This window comes from Ovis canadensis, chromosome 10 (genome assembly GCF_042477335.2).
Source record: "Ovis canadensis isolate MfBH-ARS-UI-01 breed Bighorn chromosome 10, ARS-UI_OviCan_v2, whole genome shotgun sequence".
In the NCBI taxonomy this organism is placed as follows: domain Eukaryota; kingdom Metazoa; phylum Chordata; class Mammalia; order Artiodactyla; family Bovidae; genus Ovis; species Ovis canadensis.
Window position 1 is genome coordinate 32,193,155 of NC_091254.1, and position 19,167 is coordinate 32,212,321.

The following is a 19,167-nucleotide window of genomic DNA, read 5'->3' on the forward strand; positions in this document are numbered from 1 at the left end:
AGATACTTTACCAGCTCCATCTGAATCCTCTACCATTGGATTTATTTCTACCATGGTTGCATCGTATTTCAGAAAAAGGTCATAAAGCTTGATCATGTTTTCTGCTGCAGAATCCACAATACTGGCTGGAAATCCCATCTTCTCTGCAAGCTGAAAGCAATATGTCTCTTTATTATAGGAATGCTGCATAATATCCAATCAACATTAAATTGTTACAAATAAATAACCTTGTAGTTTATTATTTAAATAATAAGCATGAATCATTTATGATCAAATATTAATCAATATTATCAATAAATGGTTAAACAAAACTACTCAAAATCCTCACAAAGCAGATAGTATGCCCATTTTACAAAGAAAGAGATTCCGAGAGGTCAAGTGACTTGCCATTCAACTCAATCCCTGTTCTCATGTTTATCCCATAGCCTCCATACTGCTACTAAGCCTTACAGCGAACCTAAACTGAACAAAGAGGCTTATATTTCATTAAAACTACATATAAAAGGTAGACTACTAATCTCACTGGTCTAAAAACAATGGCCAAAATACTAACCCTATTTTACCTTTTAGGTAATTTATGAAGAGTGTCTGCTGCTGCTGCTGCTGCTAAATGGCTTCAGTCATTTCCGACTCTGTGCGACCCCATAGACGGCAGCCCACCAGGCTCCCCCGTCCCTGGGATTCTCCAGGCAAGAACACTGGAGTGGGTTGCCATTTCCTTCTCCAATGCATGAAAGTGAAAAGTGAAAGTGAAGTCGCTCAGCCGTGTCCGACTCTTACCAACCCCATGGACTGCAGCCTACCAGGCTCTTCCGTCCATGTGATTTTCCAGGCAAGAGTACTGGAGTGGGGTGCCATTGCCTTCTCTGATCAAGAGTGTCTACATTCAGTAAAATGACTAGTAAAATGAGTATCATCCTATTCATTCAAAAATCTGCTGCTGCTGCTGAGTCACTTCAGTCGTATCCAACTCTGTGCGACCCCATAGATGGCAGCCCACCAGGCTCCCCCGTCCCTAGGATTCTTCAGGCAAGAACACTGGAGTGGGTTGCCATTTCCTTCTCCAAAGCATGAAAGTGAAAAGTGAAAGTGAAGTCGCTCAGTCGTGTTCGATTCTTTGCAACCCCATGGACTGCAGCCCACCAGGCTCCTCCATCTACGGGACTTTCCAGGCAAGAGTACTGAGTACCTAATAAATGCTAGATTCAAAAGATATCTTAAACCTAAACTTCCCTGGTGCCTCGGCTAGTAAAGAATCTGCCTGCAATAAGGAAGACCTGGGTTCGATCCCTGAATTGGGAAGATCCCCTGGAGAAGGGAAAGATTACCCACTCCAGTATTATGGCCTGGAGAATTTCATGGACTATATATAGTCCATGGGGTTACAAAGAGTCAGACATGACTGAGCGACTTTCACTTCAAGCTTCTAATCTAGTAGAAGAGTTCACAGTCTTGAGCAAAGATTTCTTGCTAAATATACCTGAAGAGCTTTTTAAAAAATACATACACCAAGGTCTCAACCCAGAGGCTGTGATTCACAGGTTCTACAGGCGATCAAGTATCTATAATTTTTTAAAGTTTTATAAGCAATTTTGACCCTACAGAAGAAGCTACATGCATGGAAGTTACATGTCTCTTTTTTTAATCCTAAATGCCACAGCTGCTCAGAAACCCTCTGGAGGAGTTTTCTCCTGTTTTCCAATTGTTATCTAAAACTACAATACATTTAACTTTTAATAACAGAAAATACTAAATTCTTTGAAAGTGAATGTGATTCTGCAAGAAGTCAAATGCAAACAATTAAATACAAATAAAATAAATTGGATGATCTAATTGACAAATGCCATTTGGGGTTAAGACATTTCAAAAAAAAACAGTAAGAAGAATTAAAAGTACCCTTTCATTTAGAAAGATTTCAGAGGTCACAATCTACTGTTTTAAATTTAAACATCTGAAAACTGCAAAAGAATTCTGATCAGCCTAGTATGACATCAGTTTGTCTCACATTATACTGAGTAAAATTTCCATTCATCCATCACTCAAAAAGCTACAAACTTAGTACACTATTTCTTCAAATATTGTTGTAAATCAAATGTTTTCTCTCTCATCTAAATTCAAGATTCTAGTTACCACTCTCATATAACTATCTAATGAGTCAAATCTCTGTCCCCGTTAAACATTTATACCACTCACTTGCCTAAATGATTTGCTTCACGCTTTATCGGGGAGGTCTCTGTATCAGTCAAAATTCCTGCTCTACTGTACTTCAATACCATTAGCTTCGTTTGACAGTTTCCTGATAAGAGATGTTAATTTCATTCAAACTTTAATACTCAAACTTCTTTTTAAGATGGGTCACTTATTTTTTATATATAAACAATTTAATAGCAATATTACAAACATTACCAAGCAACTCTCACACACCATAATTAACTTCATACTTAAGTTTTTGTCTTGGAGAGCTCTTTTTGAGGGGGGAATGTAATGAGAGGCAGAGGCACACAAGGATGGTATAGAAAACTAGTGTAATTGCAGGCAAAATTTATTGTGCATGTGAATACACTGAGAGAAAGCCCACAGCTTTAATCAGATTCTTAAACGCACCCATAAAACCCCCAAAATAAAATCACTGATCTATCACAGGGATATATGAGACAGTGTCCCTACCATTCCATATAGTGTATAGGAAATAAAGGGGGGACAGGAACATATTAAATGCCACCATGCAGATGTAAAATCCAGAGTATCACTCCAGGTTCTTCAACAAATGAAAGAAAATGGATGAAGAAAGTGAAGAAAAGGAAACTATAAGCTATTAACAGAAGACCTATGACACCTATTAACCAACTGCAATGAAGGAACTTATGTGGATCCCAACTCAGATTCTAAAAGGAAAAAAAAAAAAAAACACGAGACAACTAGGGAACTGGAATGACTGGGTAAGTGACAATACTGAGTTTACTAGGTATGGCTATGAAAAGTATAGTGGCTCTTTTAAAAGAATCCTTATCTTTAAAATGTTTTCAGAAGTTTTATCAAGCACTTCACTTACATAAAGTTAATTCTCTTTAAGTGTTGCAATTATCCAATTAAAAGCTAGAAATGTTTCAAAACAACATACCCGGACAGCTTGTTCCTTTTTGATGCCTTCTACGATATCGATAGGCTCTTTAACTATGGCCTCAGGAGTCTCAGCAGCAACATCTTCAATGTTGACACCACCGTGAGAACTTCCTATTAATACAGGACCCTAGCAGGAAGGGAAACAGAAAAAACATCTAGATTTTATTTTGGGCCCATCAATAAAATCTTAAAATCTATTTATGCATACTATCAAACTTATACATCTGTCACTTCCCACTATTTTTAAACCCCCTTGAGAATTTATCCTTGCATCTCCTACAGTGTTCTTCTAAACATTTAATTGAAATAATGGAAAGGCGGAGGAAGACATTGTCTTACCTGTGAGGGGAAAAGGATTAAAAATGTACACAATGTATCCAAACAATATAAATATACACGTATATGTGAAATATAACCTCTACATTTCTCACAAGAATTGCAGGGACATTAAACTATTGTTTAAAGAACATTTAAAAAATAATAGAAACAGTTTACTGATACTTAAAAGGGAAAATCTAATGAACAAACGTTCCGATTTATAATCTCTAGGCTATTGGAAGTCAGTGAAAAAGACAGCTGCTGCTGCTGCTACTAAGTTGCTTTAGTCATGTCCGACTCTGTGCGAACCCAGAGACGGCAGCCCACCAGGCTCCCCCGTCCCTGGGATTCTCCAGGCCAAGAACACTGGAGTGGGTTGCCATTTCCTTCTCCAATGCATGAAAGTGAAAACTGAAAATGAAGTCGCTCAGTCATGTCCGACTCTTCGCGACCCCATGGACTGCAGCCCACCAGGTTCCTCCATCCGTGGGATTTTCCAGGCAAGAGTACTGGAGTGGGTTGCCACTGCCTTTTCCGAAAAAGAAAGCTATCTACCTTCAAAAAAGAGCTCCAGCTATTATCATGAACAATATAATAAGACATAAAGACTAACCAATTAACTTTTAAGTCTCCTAAGATCAGTTAAGGAAAAAACCTTGAAGCAAAATTATCTAATAGATTTACCAATCTATGGACAAAAGTGGAAATAATCTTAATATGCAAAAATAGGAAATGGTAAAAACATACTGAAGATTATTTAATGCTTCTGGAAAGGAAAATGATTCAGCAGTATAATCTGGGTGAAAAAAGGTACAAAACTCTAGATTCTATACTCAATTTTTTTTTAACATGAAATGTGTTTAAAAGTGCACCCTCCCACAATTCACAGACACACAAAAAGATAAAAAATAAAACATTAAGTAAGACTTCTATTATTTTATTTTGTTATTTGTGTCACTATTTGGTGACTGAACAACAACATTTTCTAAAAAAAGAAAATTTCCACAGTGAATACACGATTCTTAATTCAGGAAAGAAAAAAATAAACCTAAAGACTAATTTCACTTTTCTACCCAAGCATCTAAATGTCTCAGTAACAAATTCATTTCAAGATATAAAGTAAAGAAATAATATTATTGGGTTGGCCAAAATCTTTGTCCGGTTTTTAAAGTAAAAATAAAAGGCACATTTGATCTCTATCAACTTCAACTGGTCTACTCGACCAAGCAGCACTGTCCAGTGAAAAATATCCAGCACAAAACTTCACAAACCATTTTTGACTAACTCACCCCGTCACAGCACCTTATGTATACACTGCACAAATCTTTTTTGTGTATTTCAGTTGCATTTTTACTTTCTTGAAACAATAAACCATAATATGCCAAAAACATTGCTTTTTTTCTTCCATCTTCAATATTAAAATGGCTATACAAAAATTCACCAATTGTGATTTTATTATAAGCTCACTGATCTGACAGCTGTCACAACACATCTAACAAAAGTGTTTCAAATGAAATTAAAAACAACTTAGCCACTGGAGAAGGGGATGGCAAGCCACTTCAGTATTCTTGCCCTGAGAACCCCATGAACAGCATGAAAAGGCAAAAAGATAGGATACCACAGGAGGAACTCCCCAGGTCATCAGGTGCCCAATATGCTACTGGAGATCAGTGGAGAAATAACTCCAGAAAGAATGAAGGGGTGGAGCCAAAGCAAAAACAATACCCAGTTGCACATGTGACTGGTGATAGAAGCAAGGTCTGATGCTCTAAAGAGCAATATTGCATAGGAACCTGGAATGCCAGGTCCATGAATCAAGGCAAATTGGAAGTGGTCAAACAAGAGATGGCAAGAGTGAACGTCGACATTCTAGGAATCAGCGAACTAAAATGGACTGGAATGGGTGAATTTAACTCAGATGACCATTACATCTACTACTGTGGGCAGGAATCCCTCAGAAGAAATGGAGTAGCCATCATGGTCAACAAGAGAGTCCGAAATGCAGTACTTGGATGCAATCTCAAAAACAACAGAATGATCTGTTTGTCTCCAAGGCAAACCATTCAATATCACAGTTATCCAAGTCTATGCCCCAACCAGTAATGCTGAAGAAACTGAAGGTGAATGGTTTTATGAAGACCTACAAGATCTTTTAGAACTAACACCCCAAAAGATGTCCTTTTCATTATAGGGGACTGGCATGCAAAAGTAGGAAGTCAAGAAACACCTGGAGTAACAGGCAAATTTGGCCTTGGAATGTGAAATGAAGCAGGGCAAAGACTAATAGAGTTTTGCCAAGAAAATGCACTGGTCATAGCAAACACCCTCTTCCAACAACACAAGAGAAAACTCTACACATGGACATCACCAGATGGTCAACACCAAAATCAGACTGATTATATTCTATGCAGCCAAAGATGGAGAAGCTCTATACAGTCAACAAAAACAAGACCAGGAGCTGACTGTGGCTCAGATCATGAACTCCTTATTACCAAATTCAGCGTTAAATTGAAGAAAATAGGGAAAACCGCTACACCATTCAGGTATGACCTAAATAAAATCCCTTATAATTATACAGTGGAAGTGAGAAATAGATTTAAGGGTCCAGATCTGACAGATAAGAGTGCCTGATGAACTACAGAATGAGGTTCGTGACACTGTACAGGAGACAGGGATCAAGACCATCCCCATGGAAAAGAAATGCAAAAAAGCAAAATGGCTGTCTGGGGAGGCCTTATAAATCGCTGTGAAAAGAAAAGAAGCGAAAAGAAAAGGAGAAAAGGAAAGATATAAGCATCTGAATGCAGAGTTTCAAAGAATAGCAAGAAGAGATAAGAAAGCCTTCTTCAGCGATCAATGCAAAAAAATAGAGGAAAACAACAGAATAGGAAAGATTAGCGATCTCTTCAAGAAAATTAGAGATACCAAGGGAACATTTCATGCAAAGATGGGCTCGATAAAGGACAGAAATGGTAGGGACCTAACAGAAGCGGAAGATATTAAGAAGAGGTAGCAAGAATACACAGAAGAACTGTACAAAAAAGATCTTCACGACCCGGATAATCATGATGATGTGATCACTCATCTAGAGCCAGACATCTTGAAATGTGAAGTCAAGTGGGCCTTAGAAAGCATCACTACAAACAAAGCTAGTGGAGGTGATGGAATTCCGGTTGAGCTGTTTCAAATCCTGAATGATGATGCTGTGAAAGTGCTGCATTCAATATGCCAGCAAGTTTGGAAAACTCAGCAGTGGCCACAGGACTGGAAAAGGTCAGTTTTCATTCCAATCCCAAAGAAAGGCAATGCCAAAGAATGCTCAAACTACCACACAATTGCACTCATCTCACGTGCTACTAAAGTAATGCTCAAAATTCTCCAAGCCAGGCTTCAGCAATACATGAACCGTGAACTCCCTGATGTTCAAGCTGGTTTTAGAAAAGGCAGAGGAACCAAAGATCAAATTGCCAACATCCGCTAGATCATGGAAAAGCAAGAGAGTTCCAGAAAAATATCTATTTCTGCTTTATTGACTATTCTAAAGCCTTTGACTGTGTGGATCACAATCAACTGTGGAAAATTGTGAAAGAGATGGGAATACCAGACCACCTAACCTGCCTGTTGAGAAATCTGTATGCAGGTCAGGAAGCAACAGTTAGAACTGGACATGGAACAACAGACTGGTTCCAAATAGAAAAAGGAGTATGTCAAGGCTGTATATTGTCACCCTGCTTATTTAACTTATATGCAGAGTACATCATGAGAAATGCTGGACTGGAAGAAACACAAGCTGGAATCAAGATTGCCGGGAGAAAGATCAATAACCTCAGATATGCAGATGACACCAGCCTTATGGCAGAAAGTGAAGAAGAGCTAAAAAGCCTCTTGATGAAAGTAAAAGAGGAGAGTGAAAAAGTTGGCTTAAAGCTCAACATTCAGAAAATGAAGATCATGGCATCTGGTCCCATCACTTCATGGGAAATAGATGGGGAAACAGTAGAAACAATGTCAGACTTTATTTTGTGGGGCTCCAAAATCACTGCAGATGGTGACTGCAGCCATGAAATTAAAAGACACTCCCTGGAAGAAAAGTTATGACCAACCTAGATAGTATATTCAAAAGCAGAGACATTACTTTGCCGACTAAGGTCTGTCTAGTCAAGGTTATGGTTTTTCCAGTGGCCATGTATGGATGTGAGAGTTGGACTGTTCGCACCGAAGAATTGATGCGTTAGAACTGTGGTGTTGGAGAAGACTCTTGAGAGTCCCTTGGACTGCAAGGAGATCCAACCAGTCCATTCTGAAGGAGATCAACCCTGGGATTTCTTTGGAAGGAATGATGCTAAAGCTGAAGCTCCAGTACTTTGGCCACCTCATGCGAAGAGTTGACTCACTGGAAAAGACTCTGATGCTGGGAGGGATTGGGGGCAGAAGGAGAAGGGGACAACCGAGGATGAGATGGCTGAATGGCATCACAGACTCGATGGACGTAAGTCTGAGTGAACTCCGGGAGATGGTGATGGACAGGGAGGCCTGGCGTGCTGCAATTCATGGGGTCGCAAAGAGTCGGACACGACTGAGCAACTAAACTGAACTGAACTGAAGCACTACTGCTGCTGCTGCTGCTGCTGCTGCTGCTGCTGCTGCTGCTAAGTCGCTTCAGTCGTTTCTGACTCTGTGCCACGGAGTCCCATAGACGGCAGCCCACCAGGCTCCCCTGTCCCTGGGATTCTCCAGGCAAGAACACTGGAGTGGGTTGCCATTTCCTTCTCCAATGCATGAAAATTAAAAGTGAAAGTTAAGTTGCTCAGTTGCTTCTGACTCTTGGCGACCCCACAGACTGCAGCCTACCAGGCTCCTCCATCCATGGGATTTTCCAGGCAAGAGTACTGGAGTGGAGTGCCACTGCCTTCTCTGTAGCACTACTACAGCTGTCTTAATGGAAAAAACTGAATGAACCTCTTGGCCAAACCAAAATATTCATTACTGTTTGGAGAACAATACAGTGTTTTAAATCCTCAAAATACTGCAACAGCCAAAGAGATGAGGCTGGGAATATTTATTATTTTTTTAAAAGAGAGTTACTATACCTAGGCAAAAAAAGATTTTTAAAAAGTATCAGTCTTAGAGGAAAAAAAACTGTGTGGTAGAGGAACAAGGGTAGGTGGAAGATTTATACTTCCCTGTACATCTTTGTACCTTTTAAATGTAATATTACAGGACTAGATTTCAATACTGTTGTTCCTGTTCAGTGGCTAAGTTGTGTCAGACTCTTTGCAACCCCATGGACTGCAGCATGCCAGGCTTCCCTGTTATCACTATCTCCAGGAGGTTACTCAAGCTCATGTCTACTGAGTCAATGATGCCACCCAACCATCTCATTCCTTGCCGTCCCCTTCTCCTCATGCCCTCAATCTTATTCAGCATCAAGGTCTTTTCCAATAAGTCGGTTCATTGCATCAAGGTGTCCAAAGCACTGGAGCTTCGCCTTCAGCATCAGTCCTTCCAATGAATATCCAGGGTTGATTTCCTTCAGGATTGACTGGTTTGATCTCCTTTCTGTGCAAGGAACTCGCAAGAGTCTTCTCCAACACCACAATTCGAAAGCATCGATTCTTCTGTGCTCAGCCTTCTTTATAGTCCAACTCTCACATTCATATGAATACTGGAAAAACCACAGCTTTGACTATACAGACCTTTGTCGGAAAAGCGATGTCTCTGCTTTTTAATACGCTGTCTATGTTTGTCATTGCTTTTCTTTCAAGGAGCAAGAGTCTTAATTTCACGGCTGCAGTCACCATCCATAGTGTTTTGCAGCCCAAGAAAATAAAGTCTGTCACTGTTTCCATTTTTCCCCCTTTTATTTGCCATGAAGTGATGGAACCAGATGCCATGATCTTAGTTATGATACAAATAAAAGCAGTTGAAGACAGTAAATTTCATATTCTATGTTTCTGACCACAACTTAAAAAAATGACAGCTCTAGACCACAAGCTCAGTGAGCTTCTGAGGTTGCACAATACTCTGTGTGTTGTCATATATCAGTATGTGAGGAAGGTGACACAATCCTGAAGCAAATGAAAATTTTATGTGTGGGATTCTCCCAGACCATGCCCTGTGCATCTCCATTTGGCTGGTTCTGGCTTTTATCCTTTGGCTATAATAAAACTGTAATCACAAATACAGTATTTTCCTAAGGTCTGTGAGTCATTCTAGCAAATTATGAACCTGAGGGATATTGCTGCTGCCAAGTCACTTCAGTCGTGTCCGACTCTGTGCAACCCCATAGACGGCAGCCCACCAGGCTCCCCCGTCCCTGGGATTCTCCAGGCAACAACACTGGAGTGGGTTGCCATTTCCTTCTCCAATGCATGAAAGTGAAAAGTGAAAGGGAAGTCGCTCAGTCATGTCCGACCCTTAGCATGGACTGCAGCCTACCAGGCTCCTCCATCCATGGGATTTTCCAGGCAAGATACTAGGAATCCCTAAATTTGTTGCCAGTTAGTCAGAAGTGAAGGTGACCTGGGGACGCTAAACTTGCAACTGATGTCTGAAGTGAGGGCATTCATGCAGAGGAATGTGCCCTTAACCTGTGAAGTCTGGCTCGCCTCTGGGTACCCTGCTGTCAGAACTCACTGCAACACACACACACACACACACTTTAACAAAATAATTCACGGTGCCTTTCTGAAACTAAAGAAAACAGAAGCAAGCTCAAGTAAAGGGAAATGTTTTAAATTAAAAGTATAATTTTTACTTTCTCTACTGTCAGGAAGCAATTAACAGGAGGCTTCCCGTGTGCTGAATATTCAGGAATTAAGAGGAGAGGCAAGCCTCTCCAGGGGGCTGAGGAATCCAGGCATTTCCTTCGTTAGTTTTTCTATATGGTGATAAATACCCTCTTCCTTCTTGTGAACTATACGGTAAAAGTGATTATTTACAACTCTCTGTCTCTTTAATATGGATCGCCTATGTTTTGTAAGTCTGGAATTTTAATCTTTATCTTTGCTGAGAATAACTACAGTATATATGCCCACACCATGTTGATTAAAACACCTCTGCTCCATCAGAGTTCTGGCACCCATGTCCTGCTTTCTCTCTCTCTCTCCCTCTTTCTCTCTCAGGTGATTTCTTCAGAGCACAGAGGCTCTCTGAGTTCACTTTCCTGCCTGGGCTTCTAAGACACACTTGAGAAGGCGCTTTGCGCCTTCACCCCATCGAGAGGGTGCCTGAGGCCTCCGTGAACAGAGCAAGCCCCATGCCAGGGGTTTTATTGGCTTTCTGTGTAAACCAAGGAATATCAGCCTCTTTCTCTCTCCTTTACTTTCTTATCAGTCGACTCCAGACCACCAGGTTCTGGTCCATTAAAGGACCTCAACAAGTGGAGCCCAGAACAGGAGCTTGGTACACGTATGCAGATTCGGACGGAGTGACCCCAGGGCCTATTGAGGCCGAAGTATTAAGACATGAGCAAAACGGCGGGAAAGCCCCGTCACTTTTCTACTTTACTTCGTCACTTATTTAAAGTTCAGGGACTTAATGAAACGTATGCTGATTTTTCAGCTAGATTACAAACTGCTATTTCCTGTACTATAATTGGAGAAGAAGCCAAAAGGCAACTAGAGAAATTACTTGCGTATGAAAATGCAAATCAGGAATGTCAAAAAGCTATAGCTCCAATTCATGAGACAGGGACTATTATTGATTATTTGAAGGCTGGTTGCAATCTAGGCTTAGAAACTCAAAAGATGCAAATGCTAGCTGAAACAATGTTGCTGCCTTAAGAAAGGGAAATGAAGGATGCTTTACATGTGGAAATAAGAACCATTTAAAAAGGGACTGCCCTAAGAGAGCTACAAAAAAAAAAAGAAAAAAATATATAAAAATAAAAAACCTCCAAAAATCTGCCCTCGCTGCCGTAGAGAAATGCATTGGGCCAAAGTCTAAATTTGACATTGAAGGAAAATCTATTCCAGGAAACTCCAAGCAGGGGGGCCCCCAGGTCTCCTTCAACAAAAACCTGGGGCAAATTCCATCTTTTCTCTCAAACCCTCAACATCCGGCAGTGCTGCCGTCATATACCAGCTTTGTTTTTAGATAATATGAAGTTAATGAGCTCTATTTAAATTCAAACCCAGTGAACTGAAAAATAGTAAATATAATGTTTATTTAAATATAAATATAATTTAAATATAATTGTTTGCTAATCTAATTAAGACATGTCTTAAGTCATCAACATTATATAATACTTTTATTATGCCTAGGTTTAAGGTAAACTAAATTTGTCAACAAAAAGGTAACTCTTTATATATATATAAATATATAAATGAGATGAAAACTTTTAGATAAACAATATTTAAAATAATTACATTTTTATAATTATATTTTTATAATAGATTATTCTATATTTCTAATAATAATAATAATAATAATCTATTATTATAATTTATTATTATAATAATCTCTTCAGTTCAGTTCACTCACTAAGTCGTGTCCGACTCTTGGTGACCCCGTGAATTGCAGCACACCAGGCCTCCCTGTCCATCACCATCTCCCAGAGTTCACTCAAACTCACGTCCATTGAGTTGGTGATGCCATCCAGCCATCTCATCCTCTGTCGGCCCCTTCTCCTCCTGCCCTCAATCCCTTCCAGCATCAGAGTCTTTTACAATGAATCAACTCTTCGCTTGAGGTGGCCAAAGCACTGGAATTTCAGCTTTAGCATCATTCCTTCCAAAGAAATCCCAGGGCTCATCTCCTTTAGGATGGACTGGTTGGATCTCCTTGCAGTCCAAGGGACTCGCAAGAGTCTTCTCCACCACAGTTCAAAAGCATCAATTCTTCGGCACTCAGCTTTCTTCACAGTCCAACTCTCACATCCATATATGACCACCGGAAAAACCATAGCCTTGACTAGATGGACCTTTGTTGGCAAAGTAATGTCTCTGCTTTTGAATATGCTATCTAGGTTGGTCATAACTTTCCTTCCAAGGAGTAAGCGTCTTTTAATTTCATAACTGCAATCACCATCTGCAGTGATTTTGGAGCCCAAAAAATAATTTCTTAAGATTGGGATAACTTAAATTTCTGGAGTTGTACTAAAGTAAATAATAAAATTTTATTAAATAACTAGGTCATTTCCAAATAAAATAAGATTTTAAAACATTAATTACTGAACATTAACTTCCTCTTACAAAAAGTTTTTCTTACAGAAAAACTAGAGATTTTAAACTATTAATAATATATAATGTATAATATATACATTTATATATAACATATATTATAATATGATATAATAAATATATTCACCAATCTATAAAATGCTAATATATAAGACACTTCATAGTTGCTAAGAAAAAGTCAGATATATGCATAACTTGGAAGTATGACCAGCCTATTTGGACAGAGCAGTGGCTCCTCACGAAAGAGAAATTACAGGCAGCTAAGGAACTTACAGATATACAACTAGAATTAAAGCATATTGAGGAATCTTGTTCTCCTTGGAACTCTCCGATTTTTGTCATAAAAAAGAAATCTAACAAATGGCGTCTCCTAACAGACCTCAGCCTATCACACAAGGTATTAAGCCTCACGAATGCTTTTATTTGGGACACACCTCTTCGTGGTGAAGCTACACAGCACGTTATAACTGACTTAATTAGCTTTTGATGTCATGGGAACTCCTATAAAAACAGACAATGGCCCTGCCTATATTTCTAGACACTGTAATCAATTTTTACCATCTTTTTCTATTAAATGTATTACAGGTATTGCTTATAAGCCACAGGTACAAGGCACAGTCAAACGAGCACATCACACACTAAAGTTCAAATTAAAAAATTTTTAAAGGGGGAATACACAGGAACCATATGGTAAAAGTGATTATTTACAACTCTCTCTCTCTCTAATGTGGATTGCCTATGTTTTGTAAGTCTGGAATTTTAATCTTTATCTTTGCTGAGAATAACTACAGTATATATGCCCACACCATGTTGATTAAAACACCTCTGCTCCATCAGAGCTCTGGTACCCATGTCTTGCTTTCTCTCTCCCTCTCTCTCTCTCCCTCTTTCTCTCTCAGGTGATTTCTTTGGAGCACAGAGGCTCTCTGAGTTCACTTTCCTGCCTGGGCTTCTAAGACCCACTTGAGAAGGCACTCTGCGCCTTCACCTCATCGAGAGGGCGCCTGAGGCCTCCATGAACAGAGCAAGCCCCATGCCAGGGGTTTTACTGGCTTTCTGCATAAACCAAGGAATATCAGCCTCTTTCTCGCTATTTTCTTTTCGGTCAACTCCAGACCACCAGGTTCTGGTCCATTAAAGGACCTCAACACTCTACAAACTTCAAATGAAAAGGCATTCTTCATTTCCTCCCTAGAAAGGCAATTCATAATTATAAGCTTTTACAGAGATCTAAAGAGAGAAGAAAAAATTCAGATTTAAGAGTCTATTTACTACTGTCCTGCTACTGAAGTATAATATAGATGAATTAATGTACAGATAACTCCCAAATATGATTTTACTCAAAAGAAGAGGTAGAATGAATAAACTTTTAGAATTTGAACATTTTATTTTAGTTGTACCATCCTTTTCTTCTCATAGCTACCAATAAGAGAAGTGAAAAGCCAAATAAAATGCAGCGCTACTGGGGGAAAATAGTTAATATTAAATTCTCACTAAAGTAATGATTAGATCTCCAAGAACTGGCTATAAGTTAGAGACAAATCTAAAGAAATACATAAGAAATTAAATATATAAACAGAAAGTGAACTGCTCTTTGTACTAATTCCCTAATTAGAAAGAAACCCTCAAATCTGTAGCCAACTGTTCAGAAGAAAGCTTACATAGGAAAATTAGAAAGAGATCTGTTAAAACAATGGCTGTAGTTTTGCATATGGTCATGCCTGTTGAATTAACTGGCAGTTCAAATAATCAAATTTCAACTCTGAAATTTTAGTGATTAACTTTCAGAACAGTAAGTTCTGGCAAAGAATTATAATTTCAAATAAATTAATAATGCTACTTTCACATTCTTAACCTGAATTTCTCTTTTTTTTGTTGATCTTATGAAAGGTTTTACCTTAAAATGGAACTGGATTTAAAATTATATGACAGAGGGCGGTCCTAAGATGGCGGAGGAATAGGACAGGGAGACCACTTTCTCCCCCACAAATTCATCAGAAGAACATTTCAACGCTGAGTAAATTCCACAAAACAACTTCTGAATGCCGGCAGAGGACATCAGGCACCCAGAAAAGCAGGTCATTGTCTTCGAAAAGAGGTAGGAAAAAATATAAAAGACAAAAAAAGAGACAAAAGAGGTAGGGAGGGAGCTCCGTCCCGGGAAGAGAGTCTTAAAAAGAGAGAAGTTTCCAAACACCAGGAAACAATCTCACTGCAGAGTCTGTGGCGAGCCTTGGAAGCACAGAGGGCAACATAACAGGGAGGAAAAATAAATAAATAATTAAACCCCACAGATTACGAACGCAATGGTAACTCCCCAGAGGAGAAGCAGCGCAGACGCCTGCATCCGCCACTAGCAAGCGGGTGCTGGGCAGGGAGGCGCAGGCTGCATTGCTTTTTAAGGATCAGCCTGAATGCCCCAAGGGTAACCAGAGTGAACTAACCTGGGCTAGCAAACCAGACTGTAGGATAGCTACCAAGCGAAAAGCTCTAACATAAGACACCACCAGGACCGTGCACAGAACAAAGGACAGAACAGAATTAGCCGGCTGCCAACCATTCCCCTCCGGTGACAAGCGGCCAGAACCGGAAGGGCCGGAACAGGGCAATAGCAGCCCCAGAGAGACATTAACTACCATACTGCAAACAGGCTTCTTTATTAAGACTTCTTGGGGCTCTGGACAGTCATCATCCACCTGAGAAGGTGCGCCAGTTGTACACCCAGAAAACTGAGCAGCAGGGATGGAAGAGGTGATAAGTCACAGAGACTGCGCTCGCCAAACACCTGAGCTACTCGGACCTGGGAATGGCACAAAACGCAGGCCCAACCGAGTCCGAGCCTCTGAGGACTACCTGAGTGCCTGAGCCTGAGCGGCTTAGACCAGGGAGGTGCATGCAGCCCAGGGCTGGCCTCAGACGGTTCCCGGCAGAGCAACCTAGAGCCTGAGCGGCGTGCACCGTCAGCGGTGTGCACCGTGAGCGAGGGCAGGCCCCATGTGGCTGAGACACTGCAAGCACACGCCAGTGTTACTTGTTTGCAGCGTCCCTCCCTCCCCACATCACGACTGAACAAGTGAGCCTAAAAAAAGTGTCCACCACCGCCCCCCTTGTGTCAGGGTGGAAATCAGACACTGAAGAGACCAGCAAACAGAAGAAGCTAAAACAGAGGGAACTGCCTTGGAAGTGACAGGTGCAACAGATTAAAACCCTGTCTTTAGTACCAACTACATAGGAAGGGCCTATAGATCTTGAGAAATATAAGCCAGACCAAGGAACTATCCAAAAATGAACTGACCCCACACTGCCCACAACACCACCAGAGAAAGTCCTAGATATATCTTTACTATTTTTACGATCATTCTTTTTTTCTTTTTTTTTAACTTTTTAAAAATTTTAAGTCCTCTATTACTCCTTTAATTTTCATTTTTATAACCTACTATTTCTTTTCAAAAAAAAGACCCTATTTTTAAAGCAAACTTAATATATATATTTTATATTAATTCTTGTGACTTTTGTTTTCTTCTTCTTCTTCTTTTCCTTAATATTATATTTTTGAAAATCCAACCTCTACTCTAGATTTTTAATCTTTGCTTTTTGGTATTTGTTATCAATTTTGTACCTTCAAAAATCCAATCTTCAGTACCCATTTTTACTTGAGAGTGAGATTACTGGCGTGATTGCTCTCTCCTCTTTTGGACTCTCCTTTTTCTCCACCAGGTCGCCTCTGTCTCCTCCCTCCCCTTTCTCTCCTCTATCCAACTCTGTGAATCTCTGTGAGTTCCAGACGGTAGAGAACACTTAGGGAACTGATTACTGGCTGGATCTGGCTCTCTCCTTTTCATTCCCCCCTTTTATCCTCCTGGCCACCTCTGTCTCCTTCCTCCCTCTTCTCTTCTCGTATATGTGTTCTCCGTGAACATCTCTGAGTGGTCCAGACTGTGGAGCGCACATAAGGAAGTGATTACTGGCTAGCTTGCTCTGTCCTCTTTTGATTCCACCTCATCTCAGTCAGGTCACCTCTAACTCCCTCGTCCCCCTTCTCTTCTCCATGTAACTCTGTGAACCTCTCTGGATGTCCCTCAATGTGGAGAAACTTTTCATCTTTAACCTAGATGTTTTATCAACAGTGCTGCATAGAAGGAGAAGTCTTGAGACTACTGTAAAAATAAGACTGAAAACCAGAAGCAGGAGGCTTAAGTCCAAATCCTGAGAACATCAGAGAACTCCTGACTCCAGGGAACATTAATCGATAGGTGATCATCAAACACCTCCATACCTACACTGAGACCAAGCACCACCCAAGGGCCAACAAGTTCCAGAGCAAGACATACCACGCAAATTCTCCAGCAACACAGGAACACACCCCTGAGCTTCAATATACAGGCAGCTCAAGTTACTCCAAAACCACTGACATCTCATAACTCATTACTGGATACTTCATTGCACTCCAGAGAGAAGAAATCCAGCTCCACCCACCAGAACTCCAACACAAGCTTCCCTAACCAAGAAACCTTGACAAGCCACTGATACAACCCCACCCACAGTGAGGAAACTCCACAATAAAGAGAACTCCATAAACTGCCAGAATACAGAAAGGCCACCCCAAACCCAGCAATATAACCAAGATGAAGAGACAGAGGAATACCCAGCAGGTAAAGGAACAGGATAAATGCCCACCAAACCAAACAAAAGAGGAAGAGATAGGAAATCTATCTGATAAAGAATTCCAAATAATGATAGTGAAAATGATCCAAAATATTGAAATAAAAATGGAATCACAGATAAATAGCCTGGAGACAAGGATTGAGAAGATGCAAGAAAGGTTTAACAAGGACCTAGAAGAAATAAAAAAGAGTCAATATATAATGAATAATGCAATAAATGAGATCAAAAACACTCTGGAGGCAACAAATAGTAGAATAGTGGAGGCAGAAGATAGGATTAGTGAAATAAAAGACAGAATGGTAGAAATAAATGAATCAGAGAGGAAAAAAGAAAAACGAAGTAAAAGAAATGAGGACAATCTCAGAGACCTCCAGGACAACATGAAACGCTCCAACATTCGAATTATAGGAGTCCCAGAAGAAGAAGACAAAAAGTAAGACCATGAAAAAATCCTTGAGGAGATAATAGTTGAAAACTTCCCTAAAATGGGGAAGGAAATAATCACCCAAGTGCAAGAAACACAGAGAGTCCCAAATAGGATAAACCCAAGGCAAAACACCCCAAGACACATATTAATCAAATTAACAAAGATCAAACACAAAGAACAAATATTAAAAGCAGCAAGGGAAAAACAACAAATAACACACAAGGGGAATCCCATAAGGATAACAGCTGATCTTTCAATAGAAACTCTTCAGGCCAGGAGGGAATGGCAAGACACACTTAAAGTGATGAAAGAAAATAACCTACAGCCCAGATTACTGTACCCAGCAAGGATCTCATTCAACTATGAAGGAGAAGTCAAAAGCTTTACAGACAAGCAAAAGCTGAGAGAATCCAGCACCACCAAACCAGCTCTCCAACAAATGCTAAAGGATATTCTCTAGATAGGAAATACAAAAAGGGTGTATAAACCAGAACCCAAAACAATAAAGTAAATGGCAACGGGATCATACTTATTAATAATTACCTTAAACGTAAATGGGTTGAATGCCCCAACCAAAAGACAAAGACTGGCTGAATGGATAAAAAAACAAGACCCCTATATATGCTGTCTACAAGAGACCCACCTCAAACCAAGGGAAATGTATAGACTGAAAGTGAAGGGCTGGAAAAAGATATTCCACGCAAATAGAGACCAAAAGAAAGCAGGAGTAGCAATACTCATATCAGATAAAATAGACAACAAAGGCTGTGAAAAGAGACAAAGGCCACTACATAATGATCAAAGGATCAATCCAAGAAGAAGATATAACAATTATAAACATATATGTACCCAACATAGGAGCACTGCAACATATAAGACAAATGCTAACAAGTATGAAAGGGGAAATTAACAATAACACAATAATACTGGGAGACAGTAATATCCCACTCACACCTATGGACAGATCAACTAAACAGAAAATTAAACAAGGAAACACAAACTTTAAATGATACAATAGACCAGTTAGACCTAATCGATATCTATAGGATATTTCACCCCAATACAATGAATTTCATCTTTTCCTCAAGTGCTCATGGAAACTTCTCCAGGATAGATCACATCCTGTGCCATAAATCTAGCCTTGGTAAATTCAAAAAAACTGAAATCATTCCAAGCATCTTTTCTGACCATAATGCAGTTAAGATTAGATCTCAATTACAGGAGAAAAACTATTAAAAATTCCAACATATGGAGGCTGAACAACATGCTTCTAAATAACCAACAAATCACAGAAGAAATCAAAAAAGAAATCAAGATATGCATAGAAACGAATGAAAATGAAAACACAAAAACACAAAACTTGTGGGACACAATAAAAGCAGTGCTAAGGGGAAAGTTCATAGCAATACAGGCATACCTCAAGAAATAAGAAAAAAGTCAAATAAATAACCT

General features: G+C 39.7%; 1 protein-coding gene across 1 annotated transcript in view; it reads right to left on the bottom strand.

The window, feature by feature from the left end:
• The window catches only part of SUCLA2 (succinate-CoA ligase ADP-forming subunit beta), a 58,972-nt gene that overhangs the window by 18,513 nt on the left and 21,292 nt on the right, over window positions 1-19,167 (bottom strand). Inside the window, exons 5-6 of the mRNA XM_069601314.1 lie at window positions 3,122-3,250; window positions 12-150 (exon numbers count right to left, since the gene is read on the bottom strand). Of these exons, the coding sequence (XP_069457415.1) occupies window positions 12-150; window positions 3,122-3,250 (268 nt within the window). The remainder of the gene's footprint in view (window positions 1-11; window positions 151-3,121; window positions 3,251-19,167) is intronic.